Source organism: Mesoplodon densirostris, chromosome 10 (assembly GCF_025265405.1).
Source record: "Mesoplodon densirostris isolate mMesDen1 chromosome 10, mMesDen1 primary haplotype, whole genome shotgun sequence".
NCBI classification, from domain to species: domain Eukaryota; kingdom Metazoa; phylum Chordata; class Mammalia; order Artiodactyla; family Ziphiidae; genus Mesoplodon; species Mesoplodon densirostris.
The window spans coordinates 55,623,348-55,648,844 of record NC_082670.1 but is presented as its reverse complement, the minus strand read 5'-3'; the positions used below and the strand labels follow the sequence as shown (position 1 = coordinate 55,648,844).

Below are 25,497 nucleotides of genomic sequence, written 5' to 3'. Positions count from 1 at the left end.
ATCACTTCTCTTTTCTGTTTCCCTGGCACTAGTTTTCCATCTGCCTGGACAAGTAAGTAAATGACTAGTTTTACAACGTTTGTTGTGCTTTTAGTTTTCATTTAACAGCTATTTTAACAATGAAAGACACAGTATATGTTCCCAAGAGATATGCACCAGAGGGCAGTTGGCAGAAATGTTCGCTGAAATAGGGTCCTTCCACTGCAGCCCTGGTCGCTGCTGATAAAAGGCATGCAAGCCCATAGTGTCCTGAGGTTTATGCGGCTGCTTTCAACCAGCACAATCCTCAACTATCCACCCTCATCTCTTGGTTTTCTTATAACTTCAAGACTCTTCAACTGAGAAAGCATGATGGCCATGTCTGCTTCCATGGGCTCCTTGTGTAACCTGGGAAGATGATTTAAGAAAAGTGCCAAGACTTTTCGGGGGCTTGCTCCAAAACCTCTCCTGAACATAAATTATTTTAGAGTATGGGTCATCATCAAAACAGACCATTGTATCAGAGGTCAGGTATTGTCTGGGGCTTCATTTTCCAGAACTTAAAGCTAAATGTATAAATAAAGACATACAGAGAAGAACAAAACTGCTTTGACTGGCAGAACACAAGTAACATAGACACCTAACATTCAGTCCATTCCTTTTACACAAAAGAAAAGCAAAGCCAATAGGCTTAGAGCAGAGGGGGTTCAAGTTCGTTGGAGCTCCAACAGTTATTCAAGAAGTAACCACTGAACTGTTAAGAAACCAGATTCCCTCCTGGGCCCTGAAGACACGAGAAGCATCTCATTCACAAACTGGTAACAGAAAACACTCTGAGTTTGACAAACTGCTTTGCAAAGTTCTGAATAAATGTAAGTGATTCTATAATTGCCACAAACATCCCCACCAACACCACCATCAAAGTCTTGGAAGATTCATGTTTTCAACAGTTTTGAGAGCTCACCAACCGTACATCAAATTAAAAGTATTCTCTGCCGATACAGATGTAGAGAACAAACGTATGGACAAGAAGGGGGCAAAGTGGTGGGGTGGGAGGTGATGGTGGGATGAATTGGGAGATTGGGATTGACATGTATACACTGATGTGTGTAAAATAGTAACTAATAAGAACCTGCTGTATAAAAAAAATGAATAAAATAAAATTCAAGAAAAAAAGTATTCTCTGCCTAGTCAGTGCCACAGAAATATTAAGACACAAATTTCTTATTTCGCCTCCTTTTCCCCCATGGATAAAGCAGAGAGGGCCTTGCTAATGCATATCTACATAATTTTATGAAGTCTGCCCCAGAATTTCCAGAGGAGGGTTCAGGGGTGGTGACTCGGCTGGAAAGGAGGGGAGACATGTCTGGAAGCCGTGCTGACCCAGGAAGCACACTAGTGATGGAGCCTAGACAGCAGGGGGCTGTGGAGACCACAGTGATGGAGGTGCTGAGACCTTCCAGGCCTTCTTTGGAGACCCATCCATATTAAGCGCCCATCTAAGGCAGCCTTCTTACCTAAGTCTCCTGAGCATGTGCTGTTTTACCAGGGCTTTCCCAAAAGTGCAACCAGGAGTGCCCCTGTATGTGGGATGTTTTGCATCAGGCAGGTGGAAGGATGTCTTCAGCCACTCTCCACTGCCCCAATACCCCTCTATTCAACGGCCCCTTCTCCAGCCATCCCAACACAGGAAATAACCTACGAGTCAGAAAATGAAAGACAGGACTGGCAAAAACAACAACAACAACAACAACAAACCCATCCTAAGTCAGGTGGTATGATTTGCTTTCTGACTTTTCCTGGCCTCTGCGGTCATAACACGTTGAGCCCTCTAAAAGATGCACACAAGAAGATAAATGAATCAAAGGCAGGCTGTGATGGATGGAAAAACAACAGCCCTCCACACCCACAGACTGCAGCTCCCCTGAATTCAGAGAAAATAAAGGCTGAACACACAGAAAACCTCCACTGTAAAGAGCAACTTACACAAATCAGAACGTTCGAGATTTCCCACAAGCCCATGGTTCTCTCACACACCACCACACATGGCTATAAATAACAAAGCCCTTGACGACACACTTGGGGGAAAGGCAGGCAGTCTAGCAAAAAAAAAAAAAAAAAAAAATCTTGTCACCCCCATGTTGGATTTATAAGCACTGTCCCTGGCCTTTAAAATCAACGAATTCCAAACAGCAACAATCTTTTACTGACAACGCCAGGAAGAATCAGACAGACTGTTCTCCCTCAAAGAGCTTTCCTTCTAGGAAGGGAGTTAAAACACACACACGTCCAGCCACAGGGAGCCGCCCGAGAGGAAGCCAGGCCTGATGGCGGGGCTGTGAAGGGGAGAAACAGGACAAATCCAACTGCAGACCTGACAGAAGAAGTGGGGTTCGGCCAAGCATTGGTTCAAAGGAACAAAGGTGCTGCAGGGCATGAAGAGAGAATGGGAAAATTGTGGGGAGCACAAGAGTCACAGGTTAGAAAAGCTGAGTAAAACCAGGGCCTGAGGATGCACGAAGGCAGAAAGGCGGCTGGCACCATCCAGGCCTCTGGTGATCTAACTTATGCTGGGGCCTTTCTCTGTGTCCTAGGAGCCAGGGATGCAGCCCTGACCTCAAAAAGGAAGCAAGGGCCACGCAATCACCTAGGATCCATGGAGAGGATCCACAGAAGGCTTCTAGCAGGTCACCTATTCAACATGACGTCTGAGGGGCAGTTAACTGATGGCGACGTATTGTGTATTGAAGAGATGAAGGGTGTCCATAGGCAGAAACCAATGAGGAGATCCCTACAGATGACAGAAAACAGGAGTTCAGACTTGCACTGTGGTAGCATAATTTAAGAGCAAAAATACATTTCCTGTAACTATGTTCCTGTTGTAAATAATGTCTGATTAAGAGATTCTAGGTATTAAAATTTGAAAGTTATTCTGATAAATAAGTTGAGATCTGATGGAACAGGAAGCAACATGAGACCAGGTTGCAATGGGAAGTGTTTTCTGTCTTTGTTTTTGCCAAGTAAGGTGTCAAAAGAAAAAAAAAAGTCAGAAAATAAAATTATTTGGAAAAATCAGAAAGCAGTTGTGAGAACCGGTTGTTGCAACTGACAGGGACCCATACTTCTTGAAGACAAAAGTAACTGAGGGGCAAACATGGCCTTATGTTGAGTAAAATACAGAAGCTCATCAGTGAGAAAGCCAGCCGTGGGGCTCTCAGAACAGCCTAAAATTAATGGTGAAAGATTCAAGAAAAACTGAGTCCTCACTGAGCACTGACCAAATAACTTTCTCAAGACAAAAGAAGATTTTTTTTTAAATGTTGAAAAGTAGAACCACTTCCGGAAAAACCTGACATTAATTCAGTAACCTAATGGAGACAAAATTTGTATACAAGGGCGTGCAACATATTTTAAGCAATGCCGAGGTGTAATAGCTCCAAACTGATTTAAGGCCTACATATGTCAAAGTGGTCTGTGATTAAACACCTAAGGAGTAAACATGATGAATGGTGTGAGTTCAGCAGCAGAGAAAAGGATTCCTGGGACCTACACTTGGTGGTCAAGGGACAGTCAGTGGAGGAAGCAGCCAAGAAGGATGCTTTGGGAAAAGAGATGGGTTAAAACCCACTCATTAACTGACTTGCCCTCAGCAAATCTCTCTCCTGCTAGCCTTAGAGCTTTACTTATCCCCAGTTAAAATGGGCCCCGTAGCTGAGGAGGAGTCGAAGCACCTTCATAAAAAGGGCAGCTACCCTTCCTTGAATCCTTTTCTTCCTCAGTGACAGAAACAAGTCTGATCTGACACACTGAAATCTCTGCACTTGACACCCCTGTGGAAAGGTTTTCATGCTGTTACAACAGTGCTTCTCAAACTTCAATGCACACACGAATCACTTGGGGGTCTTGTTAAAATGCAGATTCAATGCAGTAGGTCTGGGGAGGGGCCCAACATTCTGCATTTCCCATAACCCTCAGTGATGCTGATCCTGCTGGCGGCTGGACCACCCTTTGAGTAGTAAAGTACTGGAGCATCTTTAGTTGCTGTTATCAGGGGATGGTAGAAAGGCATCATTTCTGAGCTCAAGGTTCGGGCCTCAAGGCATACTATAAGTCATAAAAAGTAGATGTGAAAAGGAGAATGAGGCTCCTGGAGAGTGAGAAAGTAGAGCCAGCAGGGCTGCAAGGGGAGGGGATGGAAAACAGAAGAGGGCAACAGAGGAAAAGGCTGGCTGGCCCGCTGCTCATTAGAATAAATAAGAGGTGACAAGAAAGAAATTATAAGAATAAAAGTAAGAGTGCCCAGGGTGTGTTGAGAGTGTTAGAAGGTATTTTACAAACAATGAACTTCAAGGGATTCCAAAATAGTGAATACAAAATGTTACTATTGGGTGTTTTTGTCCCTATTCACATATGGTCTTTCTCTTTTTTTTTTTTTTTTTTTTGCCTAATACTATGGGTTTTAGAGAATAAAACATAAACGTGAGCTGTAACAACAAGACCGTCATTCAAAGCAATAGTTAGAAGATTTCTCCACTGCTGACTATACAGAAATGCGATTACAGGACTCACAGCTACTCCCCTGCTTAAAACAGCAGTCTGAAATCTGCCAATCTGGAGCAAATTCTGTCTTTTCTGAGAATATTTTAAGAAAAGAGGTGGAGAAATTTTTGAAAGGCAAGACAAGACTATATTCAGACAAGTTTCCTTTCTTTTCCCCAAAAAACATAGAAGCTCCTTTAGGGCTTTCTTTCTTTTCCTAGACATAGCAAAGCATTTCATAATTCTCTAACTTAGGAAAACCCTTCACAGATATTCTCACCAGCTCAAAGAAAGGAGAGGATGCAAACACTGTAATTAACCAGAGGGAAATGGTATTCCCACCCAAACCAAGACAGCCTTTCTTCAGCAAGGAGAAAGTGGGAGCTGCAGTAAACATGCTCTTTAGTGAGGATGTCTGCTCAGGCACCTGCACTAGGGACATTTCAAAATAAACGTGGCTTCTGTTCCTTTTTTAAACAGCAGTTGTCTCCAACAAACTCCAATTGGATGTTTGCGGTATTTGTTAGTTCCAACCTGTGATAACCTTCAATAGTTTTCTATTTTGATTAGCTAAGGATTATGTTTTCTAAGCCAACAACAATGATTTCCTTTACTAACATCCAGAATGAAACATTTTGGAACATAAAAAGCTAAAAATCTCATCTAGTTTAGTGCTTGTCACTATACACAGAAGAAAAATGAGACCTAGAGAGACCAAAGGAGGTAACCAGGTCCCCCAGACACCTTGATTGCCAGTATGACAGGGTTTAATCTTCACCAGCTGTCTCCGAGGCAGATTCTTAATCTCAAACTAAGGGTCAGAGCTGGATTAGATCATTCAAGATCAAGGTTTTGTGATTATTACATATTTGCAACTTCTTTTCTGTTTGGTATGGGGCCTCTAAACTAGGAAAATGATGAAGAGTTTAGGGAAAAAAAACGTTTTGGTTTGGTGATGTTACAATGCAGACTCCAGAGTATTTGGATGGGGTTGAGGGTGAGGAGTACTTTGAATTTATTTTCTAAGCCAACCAGCAAATCCCGCCATTAGGTATGCAGTCAGGTCTTGTGGAAATCGAAGCTTATAAATTTCAGGGGCACTCGTTGAGAAAAAGAGTATAAAAATTAAGAATAGAAATTTAGGGGCTTCCCTGGTGGCGCAGTGGTTGAGAGTCTGCCTGCCGATGCAGGGGACACGAGTTCGTGCCCCGGTCCGGGAGGATCCCACATGCTGCGGAGCGGCTGGGCCCGTGAGCCATGGCCGCTGAGCCTGTGCGTCCGGAGCCTGTGCTCCATAACGGGAGAGGCCACAACAGTGAGAGGCCCGCGTACCGCAAAAAAAAAAAAAAAAAAGAAATTTAGGTATGAAAGAGAATATTAAGAATTTAGAGTGGCATCTTACATATTACAAATTTTAAGAAGCTGCAGATACCACAAATATAAAAGTTAAAAGAAAACAAATATTTTTATTAATTAACTGCCTGATACACCTCTGAAATATTATTGCTACATTTTTTGGTTACATTCTCTTTGATCACCTCTTCCAATGATATTTCACGATATTCTCTTTAGAGAAAATTTAAAATAATTCAACCTTTCCTCTAGAACTGTTGATCAGAATTTGTAAATTTATTCTTGAGATAACTTGGAAGTTTTTTCCAGCTTCATAACTCATTATAAGTAATGTCATATAAATGTTTTGGGTTGCCTCTAAATTTGGGAAAACCTCTATGAAGTTGCTTTTACAGGTGAGCTGTAATATTCAGGGCATCGCAAGATGTCTTAAGTATTCTCTACCTTGATAACACTCATTAACCACGTTGCCAGGGCCCCTCCCAGAGTCAGGAGGGGGGCCTGCACCAGGGAGAAGCCTTGAGGTTCCATCCACATCATGGTAAATCCACCTTGGCACACCATATATAACCCCCACCTACTTATGCATCCTTGAATTCCCCTAATTCTTCCAAATAAAGTGCCTGTTCTATTCAGCATACCTACTAAATTCCTTGATGGCATAACTATGCCATGATTCAGCCAGGACTGTATCACCTGATGTGTATATTTCATTTTCCAATCAAGGTCACAAGACAGGCCTAACGTTTGACTACCTGGTGTATGGATCAAACGCTATTTTATTTACCTAAAGAAATTACATGGGATAATATACGAAAAACACCAAAGTCTTAGAAAAATGTTGGATCTCACCATTATTTCTCTTAGCCCCTAGAGTCTCCCAGCACCCATGCTATAATGGAGAAGTGGTTTGTATCAATCGAGGCAGTCTAGGTCCCCAAAGCAGACCATCTCGGGTTCAACCCCAGCCTAATCATTTGCTAATTGAGTGGCCTTAATTTCCCTGATCTCTAGAGGACTTACAATGAGCATTATAAAGTCGACCTTGTAGAGTTGTTTGGAGGTTAAATAATACACGTGAAGCGCTCAACATGGTCCAGGCAGCAGCAGTTAGTGCAGCTACAATCATTACTATGCATTATCAGGAAACCTGCCCACAAAATCTCTCGAGTGAAGCTTCCTCGAGATATTAACACCATTCAGAGCGGCATGAGCCACTGTCATCTCCTTCCATAGGAAACTTCTGCAGAGCTTTAGGATCACCAGCCGTCATCCACAAAGCAGCAGAGTGAATTTCCTGCCACAGCCAATGAATCCTCTGTGACGATTTACAACTTTAACAGATAAAGTGGCAAATATTGAAAATACGAACCTGACTCTGTATTTTCCTTCAAAGACACTCATGGTTGTTCTGCCAAGCCCCCAGCTCCCTGCAATGCACAGTTTTCACAATCCTATACCTTGTATAGTATCTTAACAGCTTTTTACTTCTTTATCTGTTCTGATATTCTTGTTTCCTTAAAAAGGCTTGAGAAGGCCATGGATCACTCAAATAAAACATTTACAGTAGGAGAAGAAAACATCCAGATAAGCTGCACCTTCTTCACCCAGAGGAAATGCAACCAAGGCACTGGGAAATCTTAAAGAAACTATAAGTGAAATCCTGGATAGAACAAGTCAAATGAATACAGCTGAAGTTTCCTGCAGGAAAAGACAAGCCATGAAAAACTGAATTTCCCCAAGGAAATACACCACTATGATTACAGCCAAACTCTTAGCTTTTTCATTAATGAGCAATCTCTCTACTCCAGGGAAAATAGGATATAATCAACAATAACTAATTTTGTACCTAACACCTCTGCAAAGGCGTGTTGTTGGTGCAGATCAATCCCCAGCGTTGGAAGACCCAGGGCGGGGGGACAAATGGTGGCCCACAGACCACAGGTCAGAATATTGAAAGTTATAAGTCACACTGACAAACTGTTCGATAAAGTAGGTTTTATCCTTCTACCTTGATTGACAAATGCACCTCCATAACGTCTTAGAAAAGACCAAGTTCAACTTCAAACTCTTGCCCTGCTCAGAGACCAGCCCTGGAACTGGGGAAACACTGTCCCAGACCCGGCCAACAATCTACCTTCCTCTTTCCACTGGCTGCTCCATCTGGCACCAAGAGAGACCTTGTGACATGTCAAACACCCAAGTTTTAACACTCACACCCCCCCACACCCCACACATACACGGCTGTCCCTTCGCCACCCCTCAGGCCCATAGACCAGTGGCTACAAAGGCCCTCCGGAAGATGGGTCCAAAGGTCCATGTAGGCTGTAAAAGTTGGTCCACAGCCATCCGAGCAGCATATTTTGGGTTTCCAGGTACCTGAAACTGATCTATAAAGGGGAGACTTTGGACTCAGAGGCCCAGGAGTCTCCTCACCCCATAGACAGGGGCTGACCAGAGAACAATAAAAGTAGTGCCCTCTAAATCCCAGGGCAGAGGCTCCTTTTGCCCGTATACTAGGCCTACATTTTAACTGAGCAGAAAAATTGGGGGGAGGGGGGGAAATATCTCATCAGAAAGGAACAAAAATAAAAAAGAGCCGCTTATCTTGAGAGCAGGCAGCCTTCCCCAGATACAATCTCACCCATCACATGCAATTGCCCTGAGCTAAGTCCATTCTAATGATCTACAGCTTCAGCCCTGCGAACAAAACACAGACGCTAGGAAACCCTAAAGAGGCCAAGCAGGAGATCCTAAATTGACCACAGGCAAGGAGGCAGTTACTCCATGTTGAGTGCCAAGACTTAAAAAGCTGATTATGGCAAATAAAAGACAGATCCTTTTGGGAGAAGAAGAATATTAACCACCTACAAGTTTTCTAAAAGTCAAATCATCCCCCTTTGTGATACTGGATAAATTCTACTCTTCCCACCCTCCCCAGCAGCTGTTTGAGGTCTGTACACAGACGCTGGTCCTACATGCCTGGAATCTGGGGTTGCCAGTATATATCTCTGAAAACAGCGCATGTCCAGCTGCTGTCAATGGTCAAGGCACAGGTCACCTGCAGTGGGTCCCACCACCAAGACGCCATTATCAGACTAGGAACAGCAGAGTTTTCTTGGGCAAAGAGACTCTACCCTATCCTGATTTTCTGTAGGATGATGACAATCAGGTGACAATCAGGAAGGAGGCAGATCATGCAAGCAAAGCAAATCATGATCTCAGGGGCACTGAATGCATATTAGATGGTAAGTTCCCCTTTCTGGAATATGATAACCCTTTACTCACTCCCTGACTTCCATCCCAACACACAGACACACAGATACACCAGGGAAAAGGGCCGAGCAGAACACACGGAAGACAAGGTTAGAAAACACACACACGCACGCACGCACGCACACACACACACACACAGAGGCAAACGTCAAGTTGCTTTGTGCAGACTCTATCTTCTCCATTTATAAAATAAAGGTAATGAAAATTATCTTGTCGGTTTCTTCTGAGGATTAAATTAGATAATAATGTCAGGCGGCTGGCTCAGAACAGGTTCTCAAATGTTACTTCTCCCTTCTCCCCACTTGGCCTTGAGATGAGCCAATTCACCTGCTTGGCTTCCCAACCCTCATGACACGCCAGGCAAGAAGGAGAATCATCGTTATCCCACCTTGGTCAGAAGCCACAAGTAGGTAGGAAGCAACATATTACAAGGGAAAGAAGGAGTGCAAAACAAATGGTGAGCATTCGTGCTGCTGATACCTATCTGCTAAATCATTTCTACTGAAAATCATGAGTTAATCTGCTGAAGCTGTACAGAAGGCCCCCGAGGGCAGAAGCCAACAAGGTGACAGAGTTATGCTTTTCTGTGGAAATTGGCTAAATAATGCCATGCTGTAGCCAGGAAGGACTTTTCCTCCACACCCTACTTTAAACTGTTTCAGTGGTTTGCATCAGACCTAAATAATAGCCACACTGCTCTTCTGCAGATAGCGGCTGCCCCAGGGCTACACTTCCCTTAGACCAACTCACTTCACTGCTTATAAACCAAAACAGAAGACCCTGATGAAAAAAGAAACTTCAAAGCTAAGTTTAGATTTCGGCACTTCATTTTTAATGAAAGTCTCCTTTCAACAACCTTCTAGAAAAAAAAAAAAAAGAGAGAAGATTCAGTATTCACTGGCAAATGTCTTTGGTAAGACTTTGAAAAAGTTTTGCAATGGCTTTGAATGCCCTACATGAATTCAAATGTACAGCTAAAGAGGTTGGATGAAAACTTCTAGCAGCTTTCCATCATGTCTGTCAGAAGCTGACATGTTTGTCATCTTTTTCCATAGGTCATCAGAATAAAAGAACCAATAACACGGTATAAAACAGCCAAATTGCCTATTGAGATCAAAGCCAAACTATTCTCAATAAAGATTTTACCATTCAGACCAAACACCCAATAAATAGTGACTGCCTGGTTGTGGAAATGCACGACTGACTTGCAGTGCCTCTAGGAGGATGAATGGAGGTTCAGCTCAGCATTTCCTGGGTGCTAAGTGATATGCCAGGCACTGCCAGAGACCCTGGAGACAGAGAAATGAGTGGGACAAACCCAGTGCCTTTGACAGAATGGGTAAGGGAGTTTCATCAAGAGCTAATTCTGCCTTACTATTGTTAGCAGCGAAAAGAGAGGCCTGTCCCCGGGAGGAGGGAACCTTTAGCTCCACCCAGGGCATTGAAAGCAGGTTTGCTTAAGAATAACACTTAAGTCAAGTCTTAAAAGATGAATCTAAATTATCCAGGGTAGCAGGAGTTCCAGACAGACAGCAGCTTGAACACAAGTGAGGCGGCCCAACTGGGGGCCCGGAATAAGGCAGGCACAGAAAAGATCAATGAAAAACACGTTCAGAGGGACAGTGGAGGGAATGGAAGGAAACACTCAACACCCAACAGAGTGGGCTTTTGACAAAGGGGTCTAGAGTCAATAATGCTTCCAAGTACACAGGGTTAAAATATACATCCTTCTCTGGGCCTCAACACAGCCCCCATATGTTAGACTCAATGGAGGCAAAGACCAGACCTGTCTTATTCACTCAGAATACTGTTTCCAGGTCTGAGCCTCCTGCCTGGCAAAAAGTGACATTCTATAGATACTGTTGAGAAGAAAGAATGGGTAATGGCCACTTTCTGCAATGGCACCAATGAAGTGTCATTCTTAATTGGAAAACTATGGTTAAAAAAAAAAGAAAATTTTTTAAAGTTGTGTTGAAAACTGAAATGCAGACCATGTAGCAGGTATGCTGGCTGCACAGACAGCAATGAGGACTCATCATTTCAAGGTGGGGTGCTACCTTGAAAAAAAGGCGAGGGACTTCCCTGGTGGCGCAGTGGTTAAGAATCCGCCTGCCAATGCAGGGGACATGGGTTCAAGCCCTGGTCCAGGAAGATCCCACATGCCGCGGAGCAACTAAGCCCGTGTGCCACAGCTACTGAGCCTGCGTGCCACAGCTACTGAAGCCCGTGCACCTAGAGCCCGTGCTCCACAAGAGAAGCCACCGCAATGAGAAGCCCGCGTACCACAACAGAGAGTAGCCCCCATACTCGCCGCAACTAGAGAAAGCCCGTGCGCAGCAACTAAGACCCAACGTGGCCAAAAATACATAAATAAATAAATAAATAAAGGCAAGGACTCCAAAATGAGATGAGTATCTTATAGAAACCATAACTAGTTAAAAATAAATGGCCTAGAGGTGAAAAATGTGCTTTCTGGGAACAAAAGCAAATAGACCAAAGATCAAATTCTGGACCTAGTTTCCAGAGCCCTGACAAAATCAGCAGTGATTTGGGGAAAGAAACTTATCCGTACAACACTTTTACCAACATTGAGTCCTCAACAAGGATCTCCTGTTAGGTATTCGAAAAGTAAAAGTTATATTTTTCAGATCTGAAGAGTTTTCAAACATTTAAAGTTTTCCCCCAAAGAGCAATTACTTAATTTCGGGCATTTAGGAAGAGTGAATCTACTAAGTCAAAAACAAAAACTAAAATACCTTTAAGTATGTATCTTAGTGAAGTTTGCTCTCATACTAAAGTCCTTGGCTCACTTGTCAATATACTAAATATAAGATGGATTTTTTAAGTAACCTAAGAGAAGGCTGTGAACAATCTCATTTCTTCTTATCTTACCGTGCATTAAGATATTTTGAAAAATGTAGTGACAGATTACCAATTACGTTAGGAAAATCCTGAAACCATTTACTTCCATAGAAAATTAAATGCAAGTGGCATTAGGTTTCCCACCTCCATTATAGCTACCTTTGACCTTCAACTATCTTCAAAATGTAATTTCACATGAATACCAATCCAAAATGATTCCTTAGTTCAACCATTTTGTGGCTTTAATTCCATAAAAATATGAAATCTGTGGGTTTTGTAACACTGTTTAAAAGCCCAAATAAAAAGCCAGTTGGCTTTTAAGCTAATTGTTTAAAAGTGTGTATATAGATGAACTGAGACTGACTCATGAACTACTGAGTCTGGAATTTGCAAATCATAAATCTTATCTTCCTAAGCAAAGACTAACAGAATCAGGGCCCGCTAATTTCCTTCTTTCGTAATCTGAAACAAAAGTTTTTAACGATTTTTAAGGTACACTGAAAATTAAGGGTGCCGTTTTAAATATTAGCAAAATATAACTCAGTTTTTAAGAGTTTGGTGTATAATCAGAGAGTCGAACATTCTGGTACTGCAAAGTAAGAAAGCATCCAAGGATGAAACAGTGGAACTTTATTAAACTGTAGAACTCAAATCTGTGTTAGAATTTTTTTGTTTACAATAGTCCTTCCTCATTATCTTAAAAACTCCCATCTCCATGCCACCTTCAGTAAAAAAAATATAACTTTAAAAAATTTTCAATCCACTTCAAGTACTGTGAAATGTCCCATGTAGAAATTAGTCCACATTTCTTTTAGACAAGACCAAAGGTAAGTCTGCCTCTGGCCCTTGGTAAACAGAATGTGTGCCTCAGAGTGACGGGGACTGTCAGTCAGATCCTCCACATTTCATCCCAAATCCACACAGGGCATCTCCAAGTTACCAAAAAGGAGTAGAGAGACAAAAGATGTTAAAGATGAAGGGAACGTAAAATGATCCAAATCTAACCATGTCCTTTCACAGATGAGGAGACTGAGGCCCAGAAAGATCCAAAAACTCCAAAGACTCCATTACCAGACCCCAGATGCAGGTGCTCAGTTCTGTAGCAAAGAGCTAACAAAATTTCTAACTTTTAAGGTCTCATGGGTTCGGTACTTTACATAACAAATACTTAAGAGTTCAATTCCTGCATTTTTCTACCCTCAAAACCTCCAAGACACCAAGATCAGGTGGGCAGGGGGATTTACGATTTTAATCCTTCCGTTTCATTTCCACCAGACAATTGCATAGAACCTTCAAGCCCGCAAGACGGGGCTGTCCTGCTCCAGGCAACATCTCCAGCACCTAGCACCTAGCAGGCACTCAGTAAATACTCCGCCTTCCACCTGACAAGCCCCACTCCCTCCGCATCCACGCCAGCCCGCAGTGGAGCGAGACAAGTTTCCTTTGGCAATAGCCCTTCTCCTTGAAACTTTGCTACAGCAACTCCGGCCCAAAAAGCAGGTCCGGGGGCATGTGGCCCTGGGCAAGAGCTGAGGATGGGGGCCCTGCCCTTTCGGGGCACTGGGCGATCCCGGGCCGGGGACCAGGTGTGCCCGCCGCTCGCTCGGAGGCCGCCCGGGCCGCGTCCTGCCTCCGCCGATTACCAACTTCTCAAACTTCCCTTTCCGGGGGTGGGGGCGGCCCGGGACGCAGCGCCCTTCCTGCCCGCACAAAGGGGGCCGGGCGCGCCCCGCGCCCCCGCCGAGACCACTTTCCTGGTCTTTGGAAAGGAAAACGCACCCGTCCCAGCGCAGGGTGCTGGGGCGCGGGCACCGGGGCCACGTCCCGGCTTCCGCCCGCCTCCCGGGCCGACTGTCAAGCGCAGCCCGGCGGGGCCCCGGGGACCCCGGCGCCAAGCCCGGGTGGGGGCCACTCACCCGACTTGGGAACGTGCGGCGGGATCGTGCTGGCGATGCGTGTCCACAGGACGATGTGCAGCGGCCACAGGCCCCCGAGCAGCCCCCGGCCCATGGCAGCCCCCGCCGCTCCGCATAGACCGGCCCGAGCGCGCACGCCGCGCCTCCGCGCCGCGCCCTGCGGACCCGCGCGGGGCAGCGGTGCGGCCAGATGTGGCGCCGCAGAGGGTGGCAGTAGGCGAGGCGCGGGGGGCCCGGCGGCCGAGGGGAGCTGCGCGGGAGGCCGGCCCGGCCGGCGGGTGCGCGCGCGGAGTGTCGTCGGGCCGGGCGCGCGAGTGACTCACGACTTCGCCCGGGCGCCGCGGGGGAAACAGGAAACTCCTCGCCAACAGCTGGGCAGGACCTCTCGCCGCCCCGAGCCTGCTCCCCGTCTCGGCTCCCGGTCCTCGCCCTCCCTCGCAGCTGCCAATCACGTCCCTGGGACCGGCCCCTCCGGGGCTTTGGCAAACTTTCAGCGGCCTCGCGCGTTCCCGCTCCGAAGATTGACTACGGAGCACTAAGTGCACACGTTCCAGAAAGTCACTGAACGCAGAGAATGCCTGCGCTCTCCAAAGCACACCCACCAGCATCCTCCCCTTCCCCACAACCCTCTTCGGGCTGTTCCTAAGTGCTTCAGAGCTGGTTTTCAAACTCCAAGTGGCGACCCAAGAGTGGATGCTGAAATCTGAATTGTGAGCACTTTTTTTTTTCAAGTAAAGCAGTAAAAGTATTTCCTCATTAAACTTTGTTTCAGTTGTGTATGCCTAAACCATCACATTGTAAAATGTTTATTTTACTGTAGGTGGAAGTCCAGAAGTCTGTTCTCAAACTTTAATGTGCTCATGGACCCCCTGAAAATATTGTTAACATGCAGATTCTGCTTCAGTACATCTAAGAGGCAGCATTTCTGATAAGCTCTTGGGTGGTGCCTCCCATTTTGAGCTGCCTCTTTCTTCCTGGGGGGTGACTCAGTGAGCAATTATAAACAATAAGCCATCACAGGGTGATAATGGTAATGGGAAATGTTATCTTCAGAATGTATCAGGTATGGCAGAAAGTGTGAAAGTAAAAGTGGCCTGGGAGTCAGCTAAGTGCCAGAGTTTGCCTTCCAACACTGCCTGTGAAGGGACACAACTCTGAGCCCCTCCCCTGCAAAAGGGGACATCGGGGGGAGCAGAAAAGGACGAACTTTCAACTTTCCCTTCTTGCTAAGGTGACCAGGTTTGCCCCCAAACTATCCTGGTGTACATCTGTTTCAAAGTTGAATTATTAACAGAACCCCCTGTCTCTTTCCCATGTGCCTTAGTTGGATATTGACTCATATGCTCATCCTACTTCCAGCCCCCTCAAAGAGTTAGATTCAGTATAGCCCTCTCTCTGGTCAGGAGATCTTCCAGCAGGTTACACAATAGACTCCTTTATCGGAGACAAAGCTTGTTTGCAGAGGCAGGTGGCCAGGCTTACTGGGAATAAAGGCAACTAGCTCTCCCTGGAAACCCAACCCCTGAAATCTTCCCTGTCAATCTGAGAGTTCTTTTGCTTGATCCTCGAAGTTAAGTCTTGTCACCATTGTTCCACCCAGCACAGAAGCTGACTTTTAGGAAAAGACCACTTCCTAGCTCTTGAATTTAGGATGCAGGAAGTGGGGTGAAATCATCAGAGTTGGGCATCTTCCTTCCCACCAACCTCCTTGCCAAAGCCACTTGAGCAAAGGAGGAAAGTTGATTTCAAAATCTGTTTCTCTCCATTTCCTCCACAGGCCCTGCCCATGCCACCGCCACCCCTTGAGCAGGAGTCTCCCAGCCACTCACCCCCCATCAGGGCCATTGTGGGCCTTTTCACTCAATTTCTCAAAACCTAGCGAAAGTCAAATTTTCAAAAGGCAAACCTGATTATACCAACCCTTCTATTAAAATCATTTGATGGCTTCCCACTGCTCTTGAGACAGAGGATAGAAATGAGATCCTTGAAGGTGCCTTGAGCCCCTCCTCTCTTATAACCTTGGGTTTCTCCTCTCCCAATGAGAGGATCTCCACATTCCTAGAATGCACCCGTGTTCCTCCCACACAGAGCCTCCCCCCTTTCCCCAGGGCGTACTTCCCTTCCTCTGTCCTGCCTTCCACCCAGCGCTCTCCTGGTCTTCCTTGGGTGAATCATGACTTCCTTGATGGGCAAGCTTTCCCTGACCTCCCTGAATAGACTTTTTAAAAAAAATAAATTTATTTATTTACTTATTTACTTTTGGCTGTGTTGGGTCTTCATTGCTGCCCACGGGCTTTCTCTAGTTGCGGCAAGTGGGGGATACTTGCAGTGCACGTGTTTCTCGTTGTGGTGGCTTCTCCTGTTGCAGAGCATGGGCTCTAGGCACTCAGGCTTCAGTAGTTGTGGCACACGGGCTTAGTTGCTCCACGGCATGTGGGATCTTCCTGGACCAGGGCTCGAACCCATGTCTCCTGCATCAGCAGGTGGACTCTTAACCACTGCGCCACCAGGGAAGCCCCTGAATAGACATTTTATTATGGGTTCACTTGGCACCATATGCCTCTCCTTTTTAGCACTTACTACACCTCCTTTCCCTTCTCCCAAATCAAGTCCAAATTTCTTGAGGACAGGAATTCTATCTTTTCTTCCATTCACTATTGTATTCCCAGGACCTAGCACAGAATAGGTGTTTAATAGACAAATGTTGGATGAATGAATGAATGAGGTAATCAAGATTCAGAAGAAAATTGTACTTAATCATCCTAATTATTTCATAACTTGGGAAAAGGCATTCTATTACCTAACAAACTGAGATATAAACAGGCTAGATTTTAGCGGAGGATGATGTCATACTACTTCCTTTTCTTAAAAATGGAGAAGTCTGTGGTTTGGTTTTGTTTTTCTTTTTTTCTAAATTCACCCTAGTTCCTCTGGACAGTATACATACACTTCCTTACTCCCAGAAACACTGAGGCAAATAAATGCCCAACTGATTCCGAAGGCCTTCTTTACTATATTTATTGCAAAGAACAGATATTTTACATTGTTAGAGGCCAGGTTTGAGGTATTTGATTCCAGGGTGGAATATTTAACTGGTGGTCTCTGTCATCATATATGACTAATGTTGATTTTAATTTTGCCTGCCTTTAATATTTCCGATTTCATCCTCAATCTCCTGTGAAACTGAGAGTCTGACTTTGGCATTGCCAAGTGCAAACTCATCTTTCAAAAAGCATTGAAGTGCAATCAGAGACACGTAAACTTGTGTATACTGCAATTTGACAATCTTACAAATTTGTCAATATGAACTTCCTTTAGGAATTCTCACTGAAAGAGCAGTCTGATACCCTTAAGCCATGGTCTTCACATATAATTGTATATTTAACGTAATATAATTTTCTGTGTATTCACATAGGCAGTTAAGATACAATCACAAAAACTGGGCCTTTTGCAGATGGAAACAAAAAGATAAAAGTGTGACTCAGGGTTTGAAAAACAAGGAAGGTAATTTTTAAGTTCTCATCAAATTGAAAAACAATAAAAACCAACTGGAATGAAAGTTAAACAGCTTGAATATCTTCGTTTTTCCAGTTTTACAAACTCTGAGCACACACACAGACGACAACTGGACTAGATCAAAAGGTGGTTACTGTAAGCCCTGCATCTGCCGGTTGTGATGAGGCAACAACTTTTGACTCCCCTGTACTTTCTGACATATGGCTGTTGAGGTTACTGGCAACTAAAGCGGTGGACAGGGAGATTCCCCTCCATGTGAACTGGTCGCTCTGCATCCTTATCTCTTATCTCTGGGCCAATTTTCCTTCCATCGTGAAGCAGACCAATAGCACTGAGACAACAGCGAATTTGCGAGGGAAACCTCCCCCCCCACCACCTTTCAGGTCATCCGGGATGCTACCTCTTCCAGGGAACATTTTGTGAGTCCTCCAGCCTAATGTCATCCCTCCTCCCCCAGGGAGAACCCCAGAAGCATTTAGTTTATTTAACCTATTTTTTAATGTTTGTCCTGTTCTGGCATGGAGTGCATTATCGTTACTCATTTATTTGGGGGAATTCTACCTCACTAATTGTAAAGTCCTTGAAAGCACAGATTGTTTTCTCAACTGTGAACCCCATTCTGTGCCCTGCAGTACTCAACGTTTGTTTCTTGTCTTCAATAGAGGGAAAAACGAGAGTCTTTCTCTAATCCATTTCCTTGTTTGCAATTCATCACAGATATTCATAGAAACTGCAATTCTGCCACATGTTTACAGAAAGCATGGTTTCTTTTGGAGAAAACATAACTTTTTTAAATTACAAAAGTAATGTATGTTAACTTTAGGTAGAAAAAATCTGAAATACAGATAAGCCAAAGGCAGAAAATAAAAAGGATCCTTAACCCTATCACCCAAAGATAATCCCTTAACATTTTGGAGCACGTCCTCACAATACTACTCTACTCTTCACCTCGCAGCTAAGAAACTGAGGTCTAGAGAGATTAAGTATTTGGCCAAGGTCACAGGGCTAGTAAGGACCAGAGCCAGGGTGTAACTGAGGCCTGTCCAGCTCCGGAGTCTCCACTCTAGGATTAACTGATCAGGTGGTTGATGGGCCTGGTCACCCTAGTATTTTGAGATGACTCTGGAATGATCAGGCCACCCTTTGCTGTTGCTTCCTCATCTCTTACTCATTAATCAGCCACTGCATCCCCTTGTCCAGTGGAAAGTCCTTTTGTTTAGCTCACACCTTGTCTGCAACCAGCAAAACTCATGGGCACATTTCAATCGGAAGCTTCCTTGTCTAGTGCCTTGGATACTAGCATGTCACCTCCTTCCTTTGACTGCCATGTTGCTATTGTATCCCCATGGTATGGACTGAACTGTATCCCCCAACAAACACAGGTTGAAGCCCTACCCAACGTGACTATATCTGAAGGTAGGACCCTGACCCAATGTGACTATTGTCCTTATAAGGAGAGGAAGAGACACCAGGGATGCTGCTGTGAATACACAGAGAAAAAGCCATGTGAACTCACAGCAAGAAGGAGCCCACCTACAAACCAAGAAGAGAGGCCTCCGGAGAAACCAAACCTGCCAATACCCTGACTTTAGACTTCCAGCCTCTAGAACTGTGATACGTAGATGTCTGTTGCTTAAGCCACCGAGTCTGTGGTATTTTGCAATGGCAGCCCTAGCAAACTAGTCCACCCCATTTCCTCCATGCTTATCCAGATGTTCCTTCTCAGTATCTTTACAGGTTTGTTTTCTTCCACTCACTGGTCAGTGCTAGTTCTTATCAGGCTTGTTCTCTGCCCCTTCTCTCATCCTCCTGGGGAACACAGCTATTTCTATGGCCTCACTGATCTATGATCATTTCCAAATCCAATTATCAAGCTCTGATTTCTCACCTAAGCTACCATTATTCCAATCGGCTACTCAACCCTCTTCCTGGGTGTCCCACTGGTACCACATGCTCATTATTCTAAAATTGGATTCCAGAGTACCCGCCCCTTGGTACATTCCTGACATCAAGAAAAGGCTCTATCTCCAGTGGGTAACCCAAGGCAGAAACATAAAAATCAGCTAAGAGTTTGCCTCTGTTCTACCCTCCAGAACTAACTGGGAATTAGGATCTATCTCTTGACTTTTTAAATATCACTTGAGTCTGCTCTATTCTCATCCTCAACACTGACATTATTTTAGTTCTATCTCTTGTTATTTCATATAGTCTTATGTCGGTTTCCTGATCTTCTTGCCTCTCTAATCTCACCCCTTCTACTACATCTTTCACTGCTACCAAATGTTCCCCTTCAAAAATACAAAAATAACAATCACATTTAAAATTATCCAGTGGCTTCCCATTGCCTACAGGATAGAATGTCAAGCTACTGTCCATCCATTTATTTAGTCAACCAGCATTTGATTCTCTACTGTGACCCAAATACCCTTTAAGTGCTGAAGATATGAGGACTCAGAAAATGTACTCCTAGCCTTAATTGCAGGGCATTAGGCTGTCCTTATGATCTAATGTGAAATATATAAGTAAACGAATAATATTAACAAATCTGATAATATGATTATCACAATAGTGACGAGCTCAGAGTACCATGGGAGAAGGCAGGGAACAGAGGCCATTAACCCAGCCTGAGAATAAGAGAAGGCCCAGGGGAAGAAATGCCTTTTGAGCTGAATCTTGAAGGATGGTCAGGTGAAGGCATGAGGAAGGATGCTACAGGTACACAGATCAGCAGTTTAAAGACAAGACATGCAAGCTTGGAGTGGGTAAGGAAATGCAAAGGTTTCAGAATGCCTGGAGTATAAATTTGAGGGGATTTTAGACGGAATGTTTTGGCCCCAATTCTGCACCCCTCCCTGAATTCACGTTCTTTGCCTCATGTCTATGTAGTTTCTCCCACTAGAGGCAAAGGGTTCTCATAGTCAAACACTAGCATGGGGTTTGTTATGCAGACAGTCGACGGTAAATACCTAATGTGGATATTTCAGTGTTATCTGAAATTATATACAATTATATAATTGTTCTACAATTTTGGTTATATATGCAGTTACAGAACATGGCCAGCATCGTTACTTGCTTGCAAAGTCTATTCTCCCCTTTCCATATTGCTCTCAGAAGTCCAATTTTGTTTAGGATGTAAATTTAACTACATCTTAGGGAAAGGACCCATCCTTTTTTTTTTTTTTTTTGCGGTATGCGGGCCTCTCACTGTTGTGGCCTCTCCCATTGTGGAGCACAGGCTCCGGACGCGCAGGCTCAGCAGCCATGGCTCACGGGCCCAGACGCTCCGCGGCACGTGGGATCTTCCCAGACCGGGGCACGAACCTGTGTCCCCTGCATCGGCAGGCGGACTCTCAACCACTGCGCCACCAGGGAAGCCCCAGGACCCATCCTTTTAAGGGTAGATATACGATCCAATTCTGCACAAAGAAACATAAGAAGAAATCTGATCGGGGCTTGTGAGAAAGATTTTTTTCTCTACGTGGTTAGAAAGAAGAGACCAAGGGCTTCCCTGGTGGCGCAGTGGTTGAGAGTCTGCCTGCCGATGCAGGGGACACGGGTTCGTGCCCCGATCCCGGAAGATCCCACATGCCGCGGAGCGGCTGGGCCCGCGAGCCATGGCCGCGGAGCCTGTGTGTCCGGAGCCTGTGCTCCGCAACGGGAGAGGCCACAGCAGTGAGAGGCCCGCGTACAGCAAAAAAAAAAAAAAAAAAAAAAAAAAGAAAAAGAAAGAAGAGACCAAGGAAAGTCACTGTGTCCCTCACTACTTCTGTTTCCTACCCTTGAACATGATTAGGGGAGGCTGAAACAGAGGAGATACAATAAACTTTCAACAATGAGAGGGAAGCCAAAAGTATCAGAGTCGACCCACTGAATCAATACAGTAACTACCTCCATGCGGACGTTATCTGGGGTGAAAAGTCCTCAGAGATGGCTGTGATCCCTTCCTCCCCTCACCGTACTCACACGTTGCTTCCTGCATCCAGAGGTGGGATGGGATCTATTTTTTATTTTCCCTCTCCTTGAATGGACTAGCTTCGTAACTTACTTTCACCAATAGAATATGATGGAAATGACACAGTGCCAGTTCTAGGACTAGTCTCAAAGAGTGACTTCCTCTCTCAGAAACCAGTTACCAGGTAAGAAGTCTGCATACCCTGAGATCTTCATGCTGTGAGGGAGCCCAAGCTAGCCACATGAAACCACATGGAGAAAGAGACAGCTGGTCAGCCACCAGATACCCCAGCCGAAGCACCAAACATGTGAGTAACGAAGCTATCTTGGATGTTCCAGCCCCAGCAAATGCAGAGGGAATAGACTCAGCAAGGTGAGTCCAATCCAGATGGCAGAATCACGAGATGTAATGAACTGATACTGCACAACTCATTAGTTCCAGTCAAAAATCATTTCTAACTAATACAAAGAAGTTCACCAATCATATGGAAAGAGGAAGGTGCTCCAGTCACCATATGGCTGTCAACCTGTGTACCAAATATGAACCACATCAACTATGAATTAAGATCTGTAAGGTTTCTCCAGTTATCTTGTGAATTACACAATTGTATGTTTATGTATTTGTTGTCATAAATAAATACATATTCATTTGTATTTGCTTATTATATGTTGCAAACATGTCAATGTACCAAAATTTTGAGATTTTAGCAGTTCTCCTTTTTTTTTTTTTTTTTTTGCTGTACGCGGGCCTCTCACTGTTGTGGCCTCTCCCGTTGCGGAGCACAGGCTCCGGACGCGCAGGCTCCGCGGCCATGGCTCATGGGCCCAGCCGCTCCGCGGCATGTGGGATCTTTCTGGACCGGGGCACGAACCCATGTCCCCTGCATCGGCAGGCGGACTCTCAACCACTGCGCCACCAGGGAAGCCCAGCAGTTCTCCATTTTTTACACATTAATAAGGCATCTCAAAACCCAAGAGGGACCCAGGATAACTTGAGCTCTGGGAGGCCCTGTTTTTCATGTCAGACTGAAGAGTCTGTATTTTATACTCAAGATGATGACAGACATTGAAGGAGATTTTGATCAGGGGAGGGAGATGATCAGAGATAATCATATAAGATTTTCACATTAGTGACTGGGAAGTCTGCAAGATACATCTGAGGGCATAAGACTCTGTCAGGAAAGGAAGTGTGAAATAACAACTCTTCCCAGAGTCATGACCAGGAATGAAGGGAAATCCTAGATAAGAAAGGTAACGAGAGTTCAGTTTGGAAGTAATTGGTGTCTGAATTGACTTGGATGAACCAGAGGGACTCTTGCGGAAGCAGATCCCCAAGTACCCTATACTTAACAATAATTGTAGCCAACACGTGTTGTCCACACATTCATTACTATGTGACAGATCCTGTTCTGAGTTTTTAATATGAATAACTGCCTTTAGTCCTGACAACAGCCCTATGCAGTTGATAGTATTATCGTACCCATTTTACAGGTGGGGATACTGAACCCCAGGGAGGTTAAGTCATGACAGAGCCAGAATTCCAGCCCAGCAAGAGGGCTGCAGAGCCCAGGCTCTCAGCAACTTTGTCATCTACTGCCATCACACCAGCTACCTCCCGGTCTCCCCACTAGACTGTGACATTCTTGAGGCAGGGACTGTGTTTCTCATAGCTTTAGCTTCCTGTGCCTGATCCATATTTGTTGCTTAATAAATACCTGTGAATGAGAGGATGATTCATTGAATAAACTCCATAATATGTAATATTCAAGAACCGAGAGTCTGCAGATTGTGAATTTGGGAAATAAAATCTGTGGTGCCCTCAATGCCTGATAACCAAATGAGGCTAGAAATGCTTGTCAAGGGATCTAAACACCAGCATAAACTTCCTCTTAAAATGCTGAAAACTGCTTCCCGAAGTAAAAATGGTACAAATGAGGATAGATTTCACCCAGGAGAAAGGATTTATGTGTTTGACAATTATGTTAATCAGTTTTATCCTAGTAAAACGTCCATCTCTAATTCTTAAGTTTTTAAGAAGCTAAAATTAAAACAAAACAGCTTTAAATCTTTTTCTCTAACAATACAGTTGTCTTTGGTATCCATAGGGGATTGGTTTCAGGACCCCCTCAGATACAAAATCCTCAGATGCTCAAGTCCCTTATATAATATGACTTAATTATTTGCTTATAACCTGTGCACATCATCCCTTATACTTTAAATCATATTTAGATTACTTATAATACCTAATATGATGTAAATGCTATGTGAACGGCTGTAAATACAATGTAAACACTATGTAAATAGTTGCCTGAAGCTCAGGAAAATTCAAGTTTTGCTTTTTAGAACTTTCAGGAATTTTTTTCGAGTCTTTTAATCTGTGGTTGGTTGAAATCTGTAGATTTGGAACCTGTGGATACAGAGGGCTGACTATACTTGCTTCCTAAGAAATGCTGGACAACTTCCCTATCATTTTTTTTTTTTTTTTTTTTTTTGCAGTACGCGGGCCTCTCACTGTTGTGGCCTCTCCCATTGCAGAGCACAGGCTCCAGACGTACCGGCTCAGCAGCCATGGCTCACGGGCCCAGCTGCTCCGCGGCATGTGGGATCTTCCCGGACCGGGGCACGAACCCGCGTCCCCTGCATTGGCAGGCAGACTCTCAACCACTGCGCCACCAGGGAAGCCCCCTCCCTATCATTTTGACATTATTTTCCAATCTTCAAAATCATTCAACTGAATAGTTATTAACTAAAATATATTACAAGACTTGAAAGTTGGAAACTTAATCAAACAAAAGTTATTACTTTAATTACAACAAACTGTTCTAACTGTTCATTTCACTAAAGTACAAAATCACTTAACAGTACAGGTTCAATGACTTAAAAAATGTAAGTATCTTAAGGTGGATTTATTTAGCTGGTGTCAGAGAAATGATTAGTAACCATTTTAAGAGCTACATTTAATTTGTACTTCAAATTCATGCTATTTCACAGCTCAGAGCATAAAACATGCATGTGTGCTAATTAGATTCAATGACTATTTGAGATTTTCTGGTAAAAATTTTGTACCCTAGTTAAAGATAAGTATTTGGAGGGTAATGGTAGCTTTTAGGAAGCCCTTATCAAAAGACTGTACCCCCCGGGCCTCCCTGGTGGCGCAGTGGTTGAGAGTCCGCCTGCCGATGCAGGGGATACGGGTTCGTGCCCCGATCTGGGAGGATCCCATATGCCGCGGAGCGGCTGGGCCCGTGAGCCATGGCCGCTGGGCCTGCGCATCCGGAGCCTGTGCTCCGCAACGGGAGAGGCCACGACAGTGAGAGGCCCGCATACCGCAAAAAGAAAAAAAAAAAAAAAAAAAAAAAGACTGTACCCCCTAAGCAGCTTCTGCCATTATTTAAGCTATCTTTACTTTTTTTTTTTGCTGCACCACGTGGCTTGTGGGATCTTAGTTCCCAGGCCCCCGGCAATGGAAGCACAGGGTCCTAACAAATGGCCAGGGAATTCCCAAGCCATCTTTATCTCTGATTAACTCCAGAGTGTTTGTCAATTGACAGAAGATCAGAAGTGAATTTTCATTGGTGAAATAATTGGTGCTCAGGATATGGAGATTGGCTTAAAGGAGTGGTGCCCTAGACCTCACCCAGTATCCTGTGTTCAGCCACTTTTGGGAGAGTCCGACCCCTGATCTCAGATTAACTGAATTCCACTGCTAGAAAATGGTCACATTTTCCTGAAGTGACCATTTCCTGCAAAATACTTTCAGAATATATGAAAGGACCGAGAGCAGAGTCTTTGCCTCCCCACAGAGGAAGCCAAATGCTGGTTTGCTGACAAATATTTGTACACGTACCAGAATTCAGTTTGAGACCCACTTTTATCGTGAAGTGTTACCTGGTAGTGAGGATGTGGCAAGACCTGGGGTTCTGATCCATTTCCAACTTCTCTCATCAACCAAAGGTAACCAGATATTTGTCAATGACAAATTGGTCCGTTCACAGCAGTTCTACAAACACAGAAACTTTAGATTAATGGCTAAGAATGATTGCAGAGAGTATCTGGTAACAAAACACCCGGCCCGAGTGTATCAGGGGTGAAGAATTCATAGTGG

The 25,497-nt window shown here is 44.4% G+C and overlaps 1 protein-coding gene across 2 annotated transcripts in view; it reads right to left on the bottom strand.

Moving 5' to 3' along the window:
* Window positions 1–14,336, bottom strand: part of TGFBR2 (transforming growth factor beta receptor 2) — a 101,773-nt gene extending 87,437 nt beyond the window's left edge. Inside the window, exon 1 of one of the 2 annotated variants that reach the window (XM_060109509.1) lies at window positions 13,926–14,336. In XM_060109509.1, the coding sequence (XP_059965492.1) occupies window positions 13,926–14,019 (94 nt within the window). In that variant the 5' untranslated portion in view covers window positions 14,020–14,336. The remainder of the gene's footprint in view (window positions 1–13,925) is intronic. The other variant, XM_060109510.1, reaches the window with a different exon arrangement.
* Window positions 14,337–25,497: the final 11,161 nt, after the last annotated feature.